The sequence below is a fragment of the Hemibagrus wyckioides genome, linkage group LG27 (assembly GCF_019097595.1).
Source record: "Hemibagrus wyckioides isolate EC202008001 linkage group LG27, SWU_Hwy_1.0, whole genome shotgun sequence".
NCBI classification, from domain to species: Eukaryota; Metazoa; Chordata; class Actinopteri; order Siluriformes; family Bagridae; genus Hemibagrus; species Hemibagrus wyckioides.
Genome location: NC_080736.1, coordinates 2,868,672 through 2,881,873, shown reverse-complemented (window position 1 = coordinate 2,881,873; position 13,202 = coordinate 2,868,672). Strand labels below are relative to the sequence as shown.

The 13,202-nt window shown below is 36.1% G+C and overlaps 1 protein-coding gene across 6 annotated transcripts in view; it reads right to left on the bottom strand.

Annotated features, from left to right (window-relative positions):
- Nucleotides 1–11,639, bottom strand: part of igdcc4 (immunoglobulin superfamily, DCC subclass, member 4) — a 61,265-nt gene extending 49,626 nt beyond the window's left edge. For all 6 annotated transcript variants that reach the window (XR_009203768.1, XM_058381490.1, XM_058381493.1 and 3 more), the window contains exon 1: nt 11,275–11,639. Coding sequence is in view for 5 of the 6 variants with exons in the window: in XM_058381490.1 (XP_058237473.1) it covers nt 11,275–11,344 (70 nt within the window). In the remaining variant the exon portion in view is untranslated. The remainder of the gene's footprint in view (nt 1–11,274) is intronic.
- Nucleotides 11,640–13,202: the final 1,563 nt, after the last annotated feature.

The following is a 13,202-nucleotide window of genomic DNA, read 5'->3' as shown; positions in this document are numbered from 1 at the left end:
TTTTGATAGATACTGACCACTGCAGACCGGGAACACCCCACAAGAGCTGCAGTTTTGGAGATGCTCTGATCCAGTGGTCTAGCCATCACAATCTGGCCCTTCGTCAAACTCGCTCAAGTCCTTACACTTGTCCATTTTTCTGCTTCTAACATCAACTTTGAGGACAAAATGTTCACTTGCTGCCTAATATATCCCACCCATGATGATGATGATGATGATTATTATTATTATTATTATTATTATTATTATTATTATTATTATTATTAATATTATATCTTTAGACCTTTGCTCAGATTTTTGGCCCAAAATTAGTTGTTCAGTAATTTAGTAAATTAGATTAAATTTTTATTTAATTATTTAAAAAAATATAAACATTTTATTTTGTAAATTTTTATGAATTTAATAATTGTTTTTATTTATTTATTTATTTTGCTATTATATAAATATATACAGTCTGTGTATATAACGTCAACACTAAAATCTTTCATAAAATAGAACATAAAAATCCATGTGAAAAATTGAGGAGTTTGGAGTGAAGATGATTAAAGGTTATAACTCAGAATCTTTAAATAACTAAACTTTATCAGAAACCAGGACTCTAAAAGGTTGTGTGTGTTTCTGCAGCGTTCAATCATCTCCATCATCCTAAAGATCGATAAGACCTGAGGAGAGAGAAAAGTGTAGTACTGTGTAGTGTAATACGGAGAGAAGAGAGGTGTGTGTGTGTGTGTGTGTGTGTGTGTAGTAACACCTGCTCTATTACATTATCTCTGTGAAAGGTACATAAGAAGATGTAGGATGGCTCCCTGAGAACGACTGACCTTGTTTATAATCACTAATCATGAATCATTAATCTCTAATTATTCATCACTAATCATTAATCATTCCACATTCATTCAACACACTGTACTGCACCTGGCTTCCTCTTCTCCATCTCTTTATTTATTTTTTTATATATCTCACTGTTTTCTCTTTCTTTCTTTCTCTTTTTTCTTTCTTCCTTTCTTTACTTTTCTCTTTCTTTCCTCCTTTCTTTCTTTCTTTCTTTCTTTCTTTAATTTTGTCTTTTTCTCTCTCTTTCTTTCTTTCTTTCTTTCTTTCTCTAATTTTCTCTTTCTTTCTTTCTTTCTTTCTTTTTTTCTTTCTTTCTTTCTTTCTTTCTTTCTTTCTTTCTTTCTTTCTTTCTTTCTTTAATTTTGTCTTTTTCTCTCTCTTTCTTTCTTCCTTCAATTTTCTTTCTTTCTTTCTTTCTTTCTTAATTAGTTTTCTATTCCGTAAATTTCTATTTTGTTTTGTTTTCTATTCATTTATTTGATCTTTCTTTTGTTTTCACTGCCCAGCTTTTCTCTCTCTCTCTCCCTCTCTCTCTCTCTCACACACACATATTTCCTTGAGGAATTCTTAATCAGATGTGTAAACAGTAATAATGTTCAGTGTGTAAACGCATGAAGGATCCTGGCAGCTCGACAGCGTGTAGATTTTGTGCTCACGTGTCGACTCGCTCGGTACGACTCTTCCTTGATCGTGTTCCTATGATACCAGTGCACACACACACACACACACACACACACACAGACACACACACACTTCTTTTCCCATTCCCAGGAGCTGAAGCACCTCCTCCTTAATCACATGACCAAGTGGACAGCGATGTGGAATGGAAGGAATGTGATCATATGAGTGTTTACTCAACAAGAGAGCGACCCCAGAGCAACACACCACACAGTCTACACACACCACACACACACACACACACACATTAATTAATATGCTTGTGTGTGCACAAATGATTTAATAGTAGTAAATTAAATTTAACCTTGCCCTAAAAATATAATTTACATTATATTCATAAAAATATCAATAAAACAGGCTAGACCTGAATTTTTAAAATAAATTACAACTGATTAATTTGTTTGCTTTTATTTATTTACTTTTATTTATTTTTTATTGTATTTTATATTTTATTGTATTTTATATATTTTTAAAATTAATTCTAACAAGATTTATGCTGGAATGCAAGATCTTTTTTATTTGTTTTTAAACAAAACATAACCATTAACCCAGCAGGAAAGCAGAATAACCATTAACTCTACTAAACGGAATGGAGCATTTACTCAGCCTGGAATTTGCCAAAACAAACCTTTTTTTATTTATTTATTTATTTTACTTTAAAAGACACTAAAATGCACAGAGGCTTTACTTGTGGGATTCATTTTTAAAGACATTTGATGGTACAAGTTTAAAGTTTTAGAGAGGCCCTAATATAATCTAAAATATTAATACACAGTATATACAGGTGAATAAAGCTTGCAAAAAGAAAGAAAATAATTCTTTCAACAAGTCAATAATCAAATAGATAGATAGATAGATAGATAGATAGATAGATAGATAGATAGATAGATAGATAGATAGATAGATAAATGAATAAGAAAATAAATAAGGAAAAAATAAATAAAAGGCAAATCATCAGAAAAAAATATTTGAAAAGTAAAACAGTTTGGTTAATTAAACTTTTTTTATGTATATTTTAATATTTATATTATTTATTAATACCTTATTAATAAGTATTTTGCTACTATGAACAAACTTAGTAAATGTTTTGCTAAGGTTTTGTGTGCTTTATTTTGTTGTAGGTTGTGCAAACCTTTGTATTTTGTATTTATTTTGTAAAGGAAACTCAATCCTCTCACAATTTAACAGCGACTTTCAACCTATAAACTGAAAGAATTCCGTGCTTTCCAAATATTCAGCCATGAACTTTTGTTACTCTGCGAGGTCAAAGATCCAATGTACTTTTGGTGTAAAACATCTCACTAACATTCTGTATGTAAACACAACACAAATCCTGTAAACAAAGTGAAAGTGCTGCAGCGGAGCTGAAACCTGAACGACAAATCACGATTTTTATCCATTTAGAGCTACATTTAATCTCATGGAAAATTTATAAACATTCCTGTTTTTTTATCATTTACAGTATTTGGCAGATGCCTTCATCCAGAGCAACTTTTTTTAATCTCATTTAATACAACTGAGCAACTGATACAAAACATGGACACTGGGAACTCCTTCCATAAACGTTAAGTACACTTGAATTAGAAAACTTCCATGTTAACAATTCTACATTTTTTTTGTTAATAAAACTGTTTATTACTAGCCTTATGTGGAGCACGTGCAACCGAGGTGTTATTATAGAAATAATAAAACAGGAAAAAAATGACACCCATGTTGATATAAGCCTGTGATGTTACAGCTGAAACGACTGTCAAAGCTGCGGCTACAAAGAATATTAGTCCACATCTGATCTGAGAATTCAACCGCAATGTTTTAGAAATCATTCATCCATTTTCTATACCCACTTTATTCCTAATTAGGGTCACGGGGATCTGCTGGAGCCTATCCCAGCACACATTGGGCGAGCTTCACAGGGCAACGTATATACAGACAGACAACCACTCACACTCACTCCTATGGGCAATTTAGAATGACCAATCAACCTAATGTACATGTTTTTGGACTGTGGGAGGAAACCGGAGTACCCGGAGTAAACCCATGCAGGCACGGGGAGAAACATGCAAACTCCACACAGAAAGGCCCCTGCCCTGTTAAAACCCGGGATTCGAACCCAGGACCTTCTTGCTGTGAGGCAACAGTGCTAACCACTAAGCCCTGTTTTAGAAATCAAATGAACTCAATTTGGCCCAAAACTCCCACAACAAACCGTCAGAAATTACGGACCAGATGAGACCTGACTGCTTTAAACATAACACACAACCCACTCCACGAAACAGCATCAAAATAAACTGCATTCAAATGCAGACTGCATACGTAAGACCTGAGCAGATATCAGACTCCTGAAATTAACCGATTCTGACAGAGGTAATTTTCCCAAAAGCCACGGCTGATTAAATTAGCGAGCTTACAACATTTACAAACCAGCTCACTGCTCATTAAAGATGCAATTAGATTTATAAATAATCCATAAACAGCGCTTTGAGGACATGCTGCGCAAACAAGAACCTCAAGTACAGAACTAAACCAGAACTTTTAAAGAGGTGAGTATATGCGCTCTCGTTCCCCAGTAGAGTTCCTTCATATGGATAATAGAATTGAATAAAATAGAATACTTTCTTGTTATTGTACAGCTGCAACGAAATTACGGCTCTCTCATTTAATAGCTGAAGTTCAAGCCATCTCTGCTTGAAAAACTTTCTGAAATACATGCAGTGGAACCTCAGCATATAAATCCCCCCCCTTATGAATTTTCTTCTTAAGAATTTAAAATTTGCAAGCAATTTGCATCGGCATATGAAGCATTTTCAGCATATGAACTGAACGCCGGCTAAGTTGCGCGTACATCCGGGAGTCGTTCAAAACTTGTTAGCGTCAGTGGAAAGCCAAGCGAAGAGAGTTTACTAATTTTATGAATTTTCCTCAGTCAGTGAAAGCTGTTTGGAAAGATTCGACCCACGATACCAACGTCGCCTTCAGCATTTGTTCAAAAGCTAGATGATTTTCAAGTGTTTTTTTGTGGACAGATTGGTGGCGTGGGCGGTCTGTTCTATTTTTAACCCAAGCTTGGTGGCATGACTTCCTGTGAGGAGCCTTGATATGGAACGCTTGGCTTGGATCAGTTCTTTGTAAGCAGCCGTACAGTTTACATACACTTCATATTGGGAATATTGGTCATATTTTTGGGAGCTGGAACGGATTATCTGCATTTACATTATTTCTTATGGGAAAATTTGTTTTGCAATACACACTTTCACCTTAAGAACTTGCCGCCAGAACCAATTAAATTCCTATGCCAAGATCCACTTGGATCGTCAAAGGGTCTTTGACGATCCAAGTGGATCTTTAAAATAGTCAGAAAGTTTCTTAAAAGGGGTTCATGTGGGATATCAGCAATTTCATCTCATTAATTGTTCATCTCCTGGCAGCTGAAATCTACATGTTATGTAGCAAAAAAGATTCCTTGAAGGTTCTTTGGAGTTGGAGTTTAAGAGTTATGAGCTTCCTATAGAGGTTCTCAATGGAAAGTGCTGCTAAATTTACCTTTACATTTCTCCTGAAAGACAAAGGAAAGATCCACCGACTCCTTCTACGCAGGCATGGCACTGTTAGCATCCGACTAGCATATAAACATAAAACATAGCAGTAACAAAATGCTGACTCACATTTAATGTGTGCACATTTAAGCATATTTTGCCAGCCCTTCTACTCACTTCATTACAACTTGAGAGGGTTAAGGCCCTAAATTGTCTTAAGTATCTTCTCCTATTTATTATTAGTCCAGGTTTATCTGTAAACAATAACATTTTAAAGCTTAACTACAAAATTTTAACATCAATTATGCTTTGTAATTATCTAATTATCAGTGTGTTTTTTTATTATTATTATTTTTAAAAATTATGATTGATTTCAATGTTATATCATCGAATCCTTCCAGCCTTGGTCAAAGGAACATGCAGTGGTGTTTTAAAGCTAGACCGAGAAACCCAAACCTCTCAGATTTAAGCAGACTTGGCTTTAATTGAAAAGGATAATTGATGCCCTTTTTCATTAAAATTCTCATTAAGCTTTGTTTAGCTACACCTGACCTCATTGATCTGCGCTAAGGTCCGTGATCAGCCAGTTAAAACGGTCGGAACGCTTGGACTTTGCCTCGACTAACTAACCGTTAGCATGTCTTGTTCTTTATCTTCTAGTTTCTCAATCGCAAGAGGAAGGTAAACACGACATAACGGTTTCTTTACAGGACCGCGGAAAAACGTTAGAGAGCAAACTTCCCATCGTTCCTCCTAGATTGAACCTCAGGCTTAATTTAAAGAGCCATGTTTTGTGTAACAGCAGCGAGTGTGCCGCGTTCAGCGTCACATCTGACACGGACTCTGTGTTTACTTTCAGCTCGCGAGAACGACACAGCGGCGATCAGCTTCATGACCTTATTTCCTAATCTGAAATATAATGAACTGGGAAAGCCAGGGACAGGCAGAGAGAACGATATCAAACAGAACAATATGTGTGTCCAGTGATGAGATAAGATAAGACACGAGCGCTTAAATAGTGAATATTTATTCTGTCATCAATACTGATGCTGCTAGTATGTGATAATTGGTGCAATAAATGTTTATACTATACTTCTGCACTAACACTCTTACACTCTAATAATATGATATCATACAAAAGATACTGTAATGGTCAAATTTCTTACAAATTGGAAGTACACAGGGAACTAATGTAAAGAAATATAACATACACAGACTCAACACTTTAAATAATTCCACATAATGGGTGAATTCTCCATCAGAAGGTGTGTATTAATGCTCTGTTTGTTATTAATGAAATGATTCTAACATGCTATCGGGAGTTACTGGGACAGTTCCTGACCAGACCACTAGGGGGTCTTGGCAAGTGGTTTATTTATGTATCACTGTGTTATTCCCATGTGGGCGGTACCACACATGTTTTCCTGCTTTTTCACCTGTCCCTTGTTTTCCCTTGATGTGCTGCTCTATATATGTCTGTCCTGCTGTCTTGGTCAGGGTCAGTCATTATACTTAGCCGGACACCGTGTTATCCGGGTTGTTGTGGCAGAGTCATGTTTTTGTTGAGGTTATCTAAGTTTCCATGACATAGTTATGGTTTGTTTTTGTTACGTTTAATGTTTGTCTTTGTTTTGTGAAATAAAAGCAGTGCACATACTGAATCCCTGTGTTTGGGTCTGATCTGCTACCGCGGCCGATCAAGCTTAAGGTGGATCCGGGTTCGATTGCCATCATCGGTGGGGTCCATCCCTGTTTGCTACACATTTTATTGTTTCCATAGTAACAGCTCGTTCACAGCACCACATGATCTAAAGCTAATAATAAACTGATTTCTTTTTAAATATATATACATGCTTTTTTTTTATAAAGAAAAGTGCATTATTATTATCGATATGGTGAAGTTTTGCTTGTGTTTGTTAGAAGGTGTTTGTTTAACTTAGGGAAGGAGTCTCCAGTGTTAGCGGTTTCTAAAAGCTAGTAATTTCTCAACACTTTTTGGTTTCTCTGTAGCAGGACAAGCTACATGCATTTTTTCTTTTAAGTTCAACAAAGAAAATTTTACAAATTATGATAAATGATGTTCATAGCAGCTAGAATGTAAAGAGAATTAATTTGCACAATTGTAAAAGTAACTAAAAACAGTTAAAAAGTCATTAGTGACATGTATCTACTGAAGCAGTTTGCATTTTGCACCATCAGCATGTTACATCAGCATTAACTACTAAAGTAAATCTGGTATTTTTTCCATATTACTGCTAATATTTGCTCTATAAATTAAAAGTATGAAAATAATATTTATAAATACATTTTTACCTCTTAATTTGTGAGCAACTTTTGCAATGAGGCACCAGGTCCTGCTCTACTAATTTATTTATGTAGTTATTTAGTTAGTTTGTTAGTTAGTTAGCTTTACTTTAAAATCCAACATACAACGTTTGTGCTACAATGAGAAAAACATTGTATAAAATCTTTGTCATTGTTAAACATTGTATAAAATCATTGTCAACTGTTTTTTTTTGTCATTTTGGGTTCAAGCTGTTATTGCTAGCTAAAATTTACACTGAAAAAATAGGTAGTAGTTTATAGTTAGTTTTTTTATTTGCTTTCTCAACTGAAAACTACAAAAATATTTCCTTTCAGTTGAGAAAAACAAATAACTACGAACTATTTTTCAGTGTAAATTTTAGCTAGCTAGCAATAACCACTTTAACCCAAAATGTTAACGTGGGGTGTTCAAAACCTTTTTACCGACAGTGTAGTTGTAGCGAGGAACTTGTTAGCTCTTGTTTACGCTACTTCCTACTCATGAATTCACTGCTGCTATACAGACTAGCAGTTTGTAGTGAGCATACAAACTATTAAGTAATAATAAACTAAGGATTACTTTAAAGCAAGTTAATAAGTCATTAATAAAATAAAATAAAAATGCTCAGTACTTTTACTGCTGCTATTAAACTTCTTCCGTAACCACACCGCCAGACAATGAGATCTAACTTTTTAACACGTTGTGGCGCCAATCAAATTTAAATGTGTAGATAATAGATTGATTTGGCCACAGTCACAGCGTTATCTCCACTGCGGATGACTAGCTACAGGATCATTTTCCTATTCAAACCAGTTTCACAGCCCAGGCAACAGCCTGCCTTCTAGCTTATGTGTGATACAGTGTGATATGATTATGATATCGATATTATTATCCACCCTTCATTGTTACTCATTGTACCTGATAGAATATTAAAATCTAATTTTACACAATCATGCTATCTTTCCTTTCCTGTCCCTGGTGAATCAGGACGCTGTTGTGTTGTGCTGTGTTTTGTACTTTGATGCACTTTGTGATCTTAACAACTACGTTGATATTTTATTGTCTGGTTTCTTCATTTTCTCAGATGAACAGAAACTAAGCTGAAAAAAAGACATGATGATGATGGAAATGAGTGTAGTCTATCTGGATATAGCATAAAGTATTATGATGTACACTCCGGTTTGCACAGGACTCGTTGAAAACATGCAGTTTTTGTACATACCCCGATTTTGCACATTACCTTATTATCTCTATCCATCCATTGTCTATACCCGCTTTATTCCTAATTAGAGTCACAGGGATCTGCTGGAGCCTATCCCAGCACACACTGGGTGAAAGGCAGGGGTACACCCTGGACAGGTCATCAGTCCATCACAGGGTCACACATATAGACAGACAACCACACACACTCACATTCACACCTATGAGCAATTTAGAATTACCAATCAACCTAATGTACATGTTTTTGGACTGTGGGAGGAAACCACATTTCTAGTAGAAATGTAGACTTTCTAGTATTTAGTATTTCTGGTTGTATTTTTTATTAACCGGAGTACCCGGAGTAAACCCAAACAGGCCTGGGGAGAACATGCAAACTCCACACAAAGGCCCCTGCCTGTTTGAACCCAGGATTCAAACCCAGGCCACTAAGCCTCCGTGCCGCCTCTTATTATCACTAGTACCTTTACATTTCTAGTATTCTGTATTTTTGGTTATATTTTTTATTTTATTTTTTGTTTTTTATTTATTAGCTTATTACTTATGTTTGTGAATACTGCTATAGGTCTATCTATCTATCTATCTATCTATCTATCTATCTATCTATCTATCTATCTATCTATCTATCTACATCAGGTTTAGCATTACAGAAAAAACTTACCTTTTTTAGGCACTTGATATTAAACGTTACGGTTTTTTTCTGCTAAGAACACAAATGTATTCACATTTATACACTGAATTTCTCTAATCTGTTTTTTGTCTAATCACAGGGATATACTTGAGAATGAAAAACGATCCGAGTTTTGTCATCAACATTAACATGTTTTCAATATTTAAGTTCTTTCTCTTTCATTGGTTTGTATTTCAGGTGCACTGAAATGAAAAAAACAAACAAACCTCGGATCAAACCTAGTGAACATTATTTCACCTGAAAAAAAACTTTTATACCGATTTTTGGAACATTTTTCAATCGAGCGAAAAACTAAATCCTCGCAACACGTTGGCAGATTTTCCAGGCTTTTACGTTTTTTCTGTGTGTGTGTACAAATTCTGGCTGTAGAACCTGCTTAGCTCAGGTGTTCCGTGAGTAAAGCACTTACACCTCTCACAGCTTCAGCACTCATAGATAACCTTACACAATAAAGCAGGAAATCTTTTCCAAATTGCGTGGAGGGAATTTTCTCGATAACTGCCGTCACCTCCTCATGTCAACCAGAACGGTTTACTTTTCAACGTGACAGAAAGCAGGTGAGCGCTATATTACTTTCTTGTTAAATAATAAAGTCCATAAATTAGCAATGAGGATAAGTGAGGTAAGATTCTTCCATTCTTCCAAAACATAGCAACAATGATTTCTGAAGACAATACGGATTCGACCTCAACATCAGGCTACCGAACATCCGCTTCATCCAATAATGATGAAAAGCCAAAAAACAACAACACAAACCCCTCAATGAGTTTAGTCCATGAGTTTTTTTTTAGCTTTATCATGTTGCCATGTTTAGAGTTCACCATGGGTCAGGTTTGCTACTTCAGCCTCGCTGTTTCAAATTGTAATGTTCAATAACAACAGCAGAATTGAAAAAAACCATAACAACAGTTAAACTCAAGTCCTTGTTAAATACTTAAACCATTACTTGTAGTACATGTAGCAATTAATGCTTAATGATGATATTAATAATGGGTCAACGGTGACTTATTCAACTTATTAATATGCAACTTGTAATGTAGAGCATTGGCAGAAAAACAGAAACTGGACTTTATAGCCAAAGTTCCTGAGAAGTGCTTGGCCAGCATCGGTTTGTGTTTGACGGGTAAAAGGTGAGAGGAGAATAGAGGACAGATTTGAACCCGAACTCTTTGTCATGCAAATGAGGTGCCTAATCTGTATTTCTCAGCCAATACCGTCTTTTCTTCCCTAATCTGCATAATTCAGCCAATAAGAGTCCTTCTTTCTGCCGGGGTGACAGTTAAATGACTGCCTGGAGTCGAGTCTATAGATGCACAGGCCATGTGCAATGTGTTTCAACTGCCTGGAGGAATAAGAACAAAATAAGCACACACAAAAAACCACAATGGTGAAAGCATGACTGGATTGGATTTGATGTCTAATTTGATTACATTTCAACAATTAGACACGCCGAGCTGCAAATCTTTAGAACTTTTAGTAACACAGCTCGAATGATTGCCACATTTTTTACTTTGCCCTTTTGACACTCCGAAACTTCAACTCCGAGCTGCAAACCCGAAAAAGAGGTCAGAGGAAAAGTCTGATAGGCAAATCCGTGTCAGGACGATCAGAGCCTCGTGTGGCATAAAATAGCATTCTGTTATATCTTCCTATAAGAAAAGCGAGACAAGAGGACTACACTTTTCTTTTCCATCATAGCTGTAAAGTCCACATGAGGACCCTCTGTGTTATAAAGTTAATAACTGATATCATGCATGCATTCTTGGACAAATATTTCACAAATACATCTCTCACTGGATCAGTTGCACTTGGAGTATGGACCACGTTTGTGTAATAGATATAACATTAAATATCCCACTGCAACAAATGCCAAATGAGTCTCAGCAGTTTAAACCAGACTCCCTTTCCAGCTATGGATCAAGCCTAAAAATGCACCAGTAAACACCAGCCAGCATTAAGCCCCACTTCTATATTCATATATCATCAAAACATCATGATGCTTTATTCTTCTCTACCTTGCACGGTCAGTCCACAGCAGAATATCGAAAGCAGACAGAAGAGCCAGGTATTCAGCGCCATGGACATCCTCCTTTTGATTTTTTTTCTCCCACCCGAGAGGAAATTAAAAAAAAAAAAAAAAGAAAAAGAAAAAATAGGCAAAGCTACATGCGGTCAAATCGACACGATCCGTAATAACGTCCTCGTAAAGTCCTCGCACGCGCTGTGTCCCGGTAAACGCAGGAGGAGGTCTCCGGTAAGCAGCATACAAACAGAGTCCCCGCTTTTCAGTCGGGGGAAAGCCGTCGTGTCTCTGCGCGCTTCATCGCCATGTTGTGAGCGACTGTTAAACGCGTGAGAGCTGCTGCTCACACACACACACACACACACACACACACACACAGCCAAGTACCCCGTTCCATTCACTGAACACACACACACACACACACACACACACGCGCGTTTGTCTTTGTGAGGACCTTCCAGCTAACAGTAGTCATCCCAGTAATACATTATTATTATTATTATTATTATTATTATCAGCCAGTGCATGTCACATTTCTCTGGACTTTGAACAATAACAGAATGTCCACTACAGTCTGAAAGTTTAGATAGATAGATAGATAGATAGATAGATAGACCGATAGATAGACCGATAGATAGACAGGTAGATAGATAGATAGATAGATAGATAGATAGATAGATAGATAGATAGATAGACAGGTAGATAGATAGATAGATAGATAGATAGATAGATAGATAGATAGATTATACTTTTATCTCCAAATGGAAATTTTGTGAAATGCATGATCAAACATGGCTAGCTAGCTGACTTTGAAACAGACTGTCCCTGGTTCCATTAACCACATCCAGTGAACAGGTGAGGTAAAACCTGGCTAAACTTCTCACGCTAATGATTCAATATTTAGAGGCATAATATGTGATTTCTTCAGTTGGTCATGAGTTACTGTCAGGGAATGATAATGAATTTGTAACGCTAGTGGTTTTAATTCAATTCAACTCAATTCAATTTATTTGGATAGCACTTTTAACAATGGACATTGTCTCAAAGCAACTTTACAGAAGTATAGAAACATAGAATAAAAATAATAAATGTTATAGTTAAGTTACTATTTATCCATAACGTTTATCCCTAATGCTTAAGAGACGGTGACAAGGAAAATCTCCCCGTTTTCGTTGTTGTTGTTGCCGGACGACTACTCAGACAATTACACAAATAAAAGTAGCTACATTATGTCATTATATTACGGATACTGATTAGTATTTTGCCCCATTTTTTTTACAGGTCATTGGGTCTAATCTAACCAGCCCATTGTTGACATTTTTAACACTGTGCTGAATTTAAATATAAGGAAAAAGTTTTCTGTGTGATGATTCAAATGTCCCCACAAGGTCAAATCTGTCTGATGGTCTTATTATTGCAGGAACATGTAAAAAATGTACTTTATCTCTCAATCCTGGACATTAATGCAGTAACCCTGAGAGCGTAATACACATATCACTCACACACATGGTAATAATTACAGATTGTTCAGACATAATCAGGATATTATAAGGCTTTTCAGTGTATTTGAAGATAAAAGGTATGGACAGGGGCCAAAATGATGATACCTGCTCACCAGGTTACTACTGTGTGTTGTTCTGTAGAACGCAGGGAAGTCTGCTTGCTAATTTTATGCAGTTCAAGTTCATCCGTTCACAGCGAGTTCACACTTGAGCAGGTCAGCTCGAGAGATTCTGTCAACAATAATACATGTACTTATAGAAAAAAAGATATTTGGTATAGATACTGTAGACGTGCAATTACATATGAACTGTAATGTGCAATATTATACACCAATCAGGTATAACACTGTGAGCAGTGCCAGGTGAAGTGAATAAGACTGAGTATCCCCTCATCATGGCACCTGTTAGTGGGTGGGAT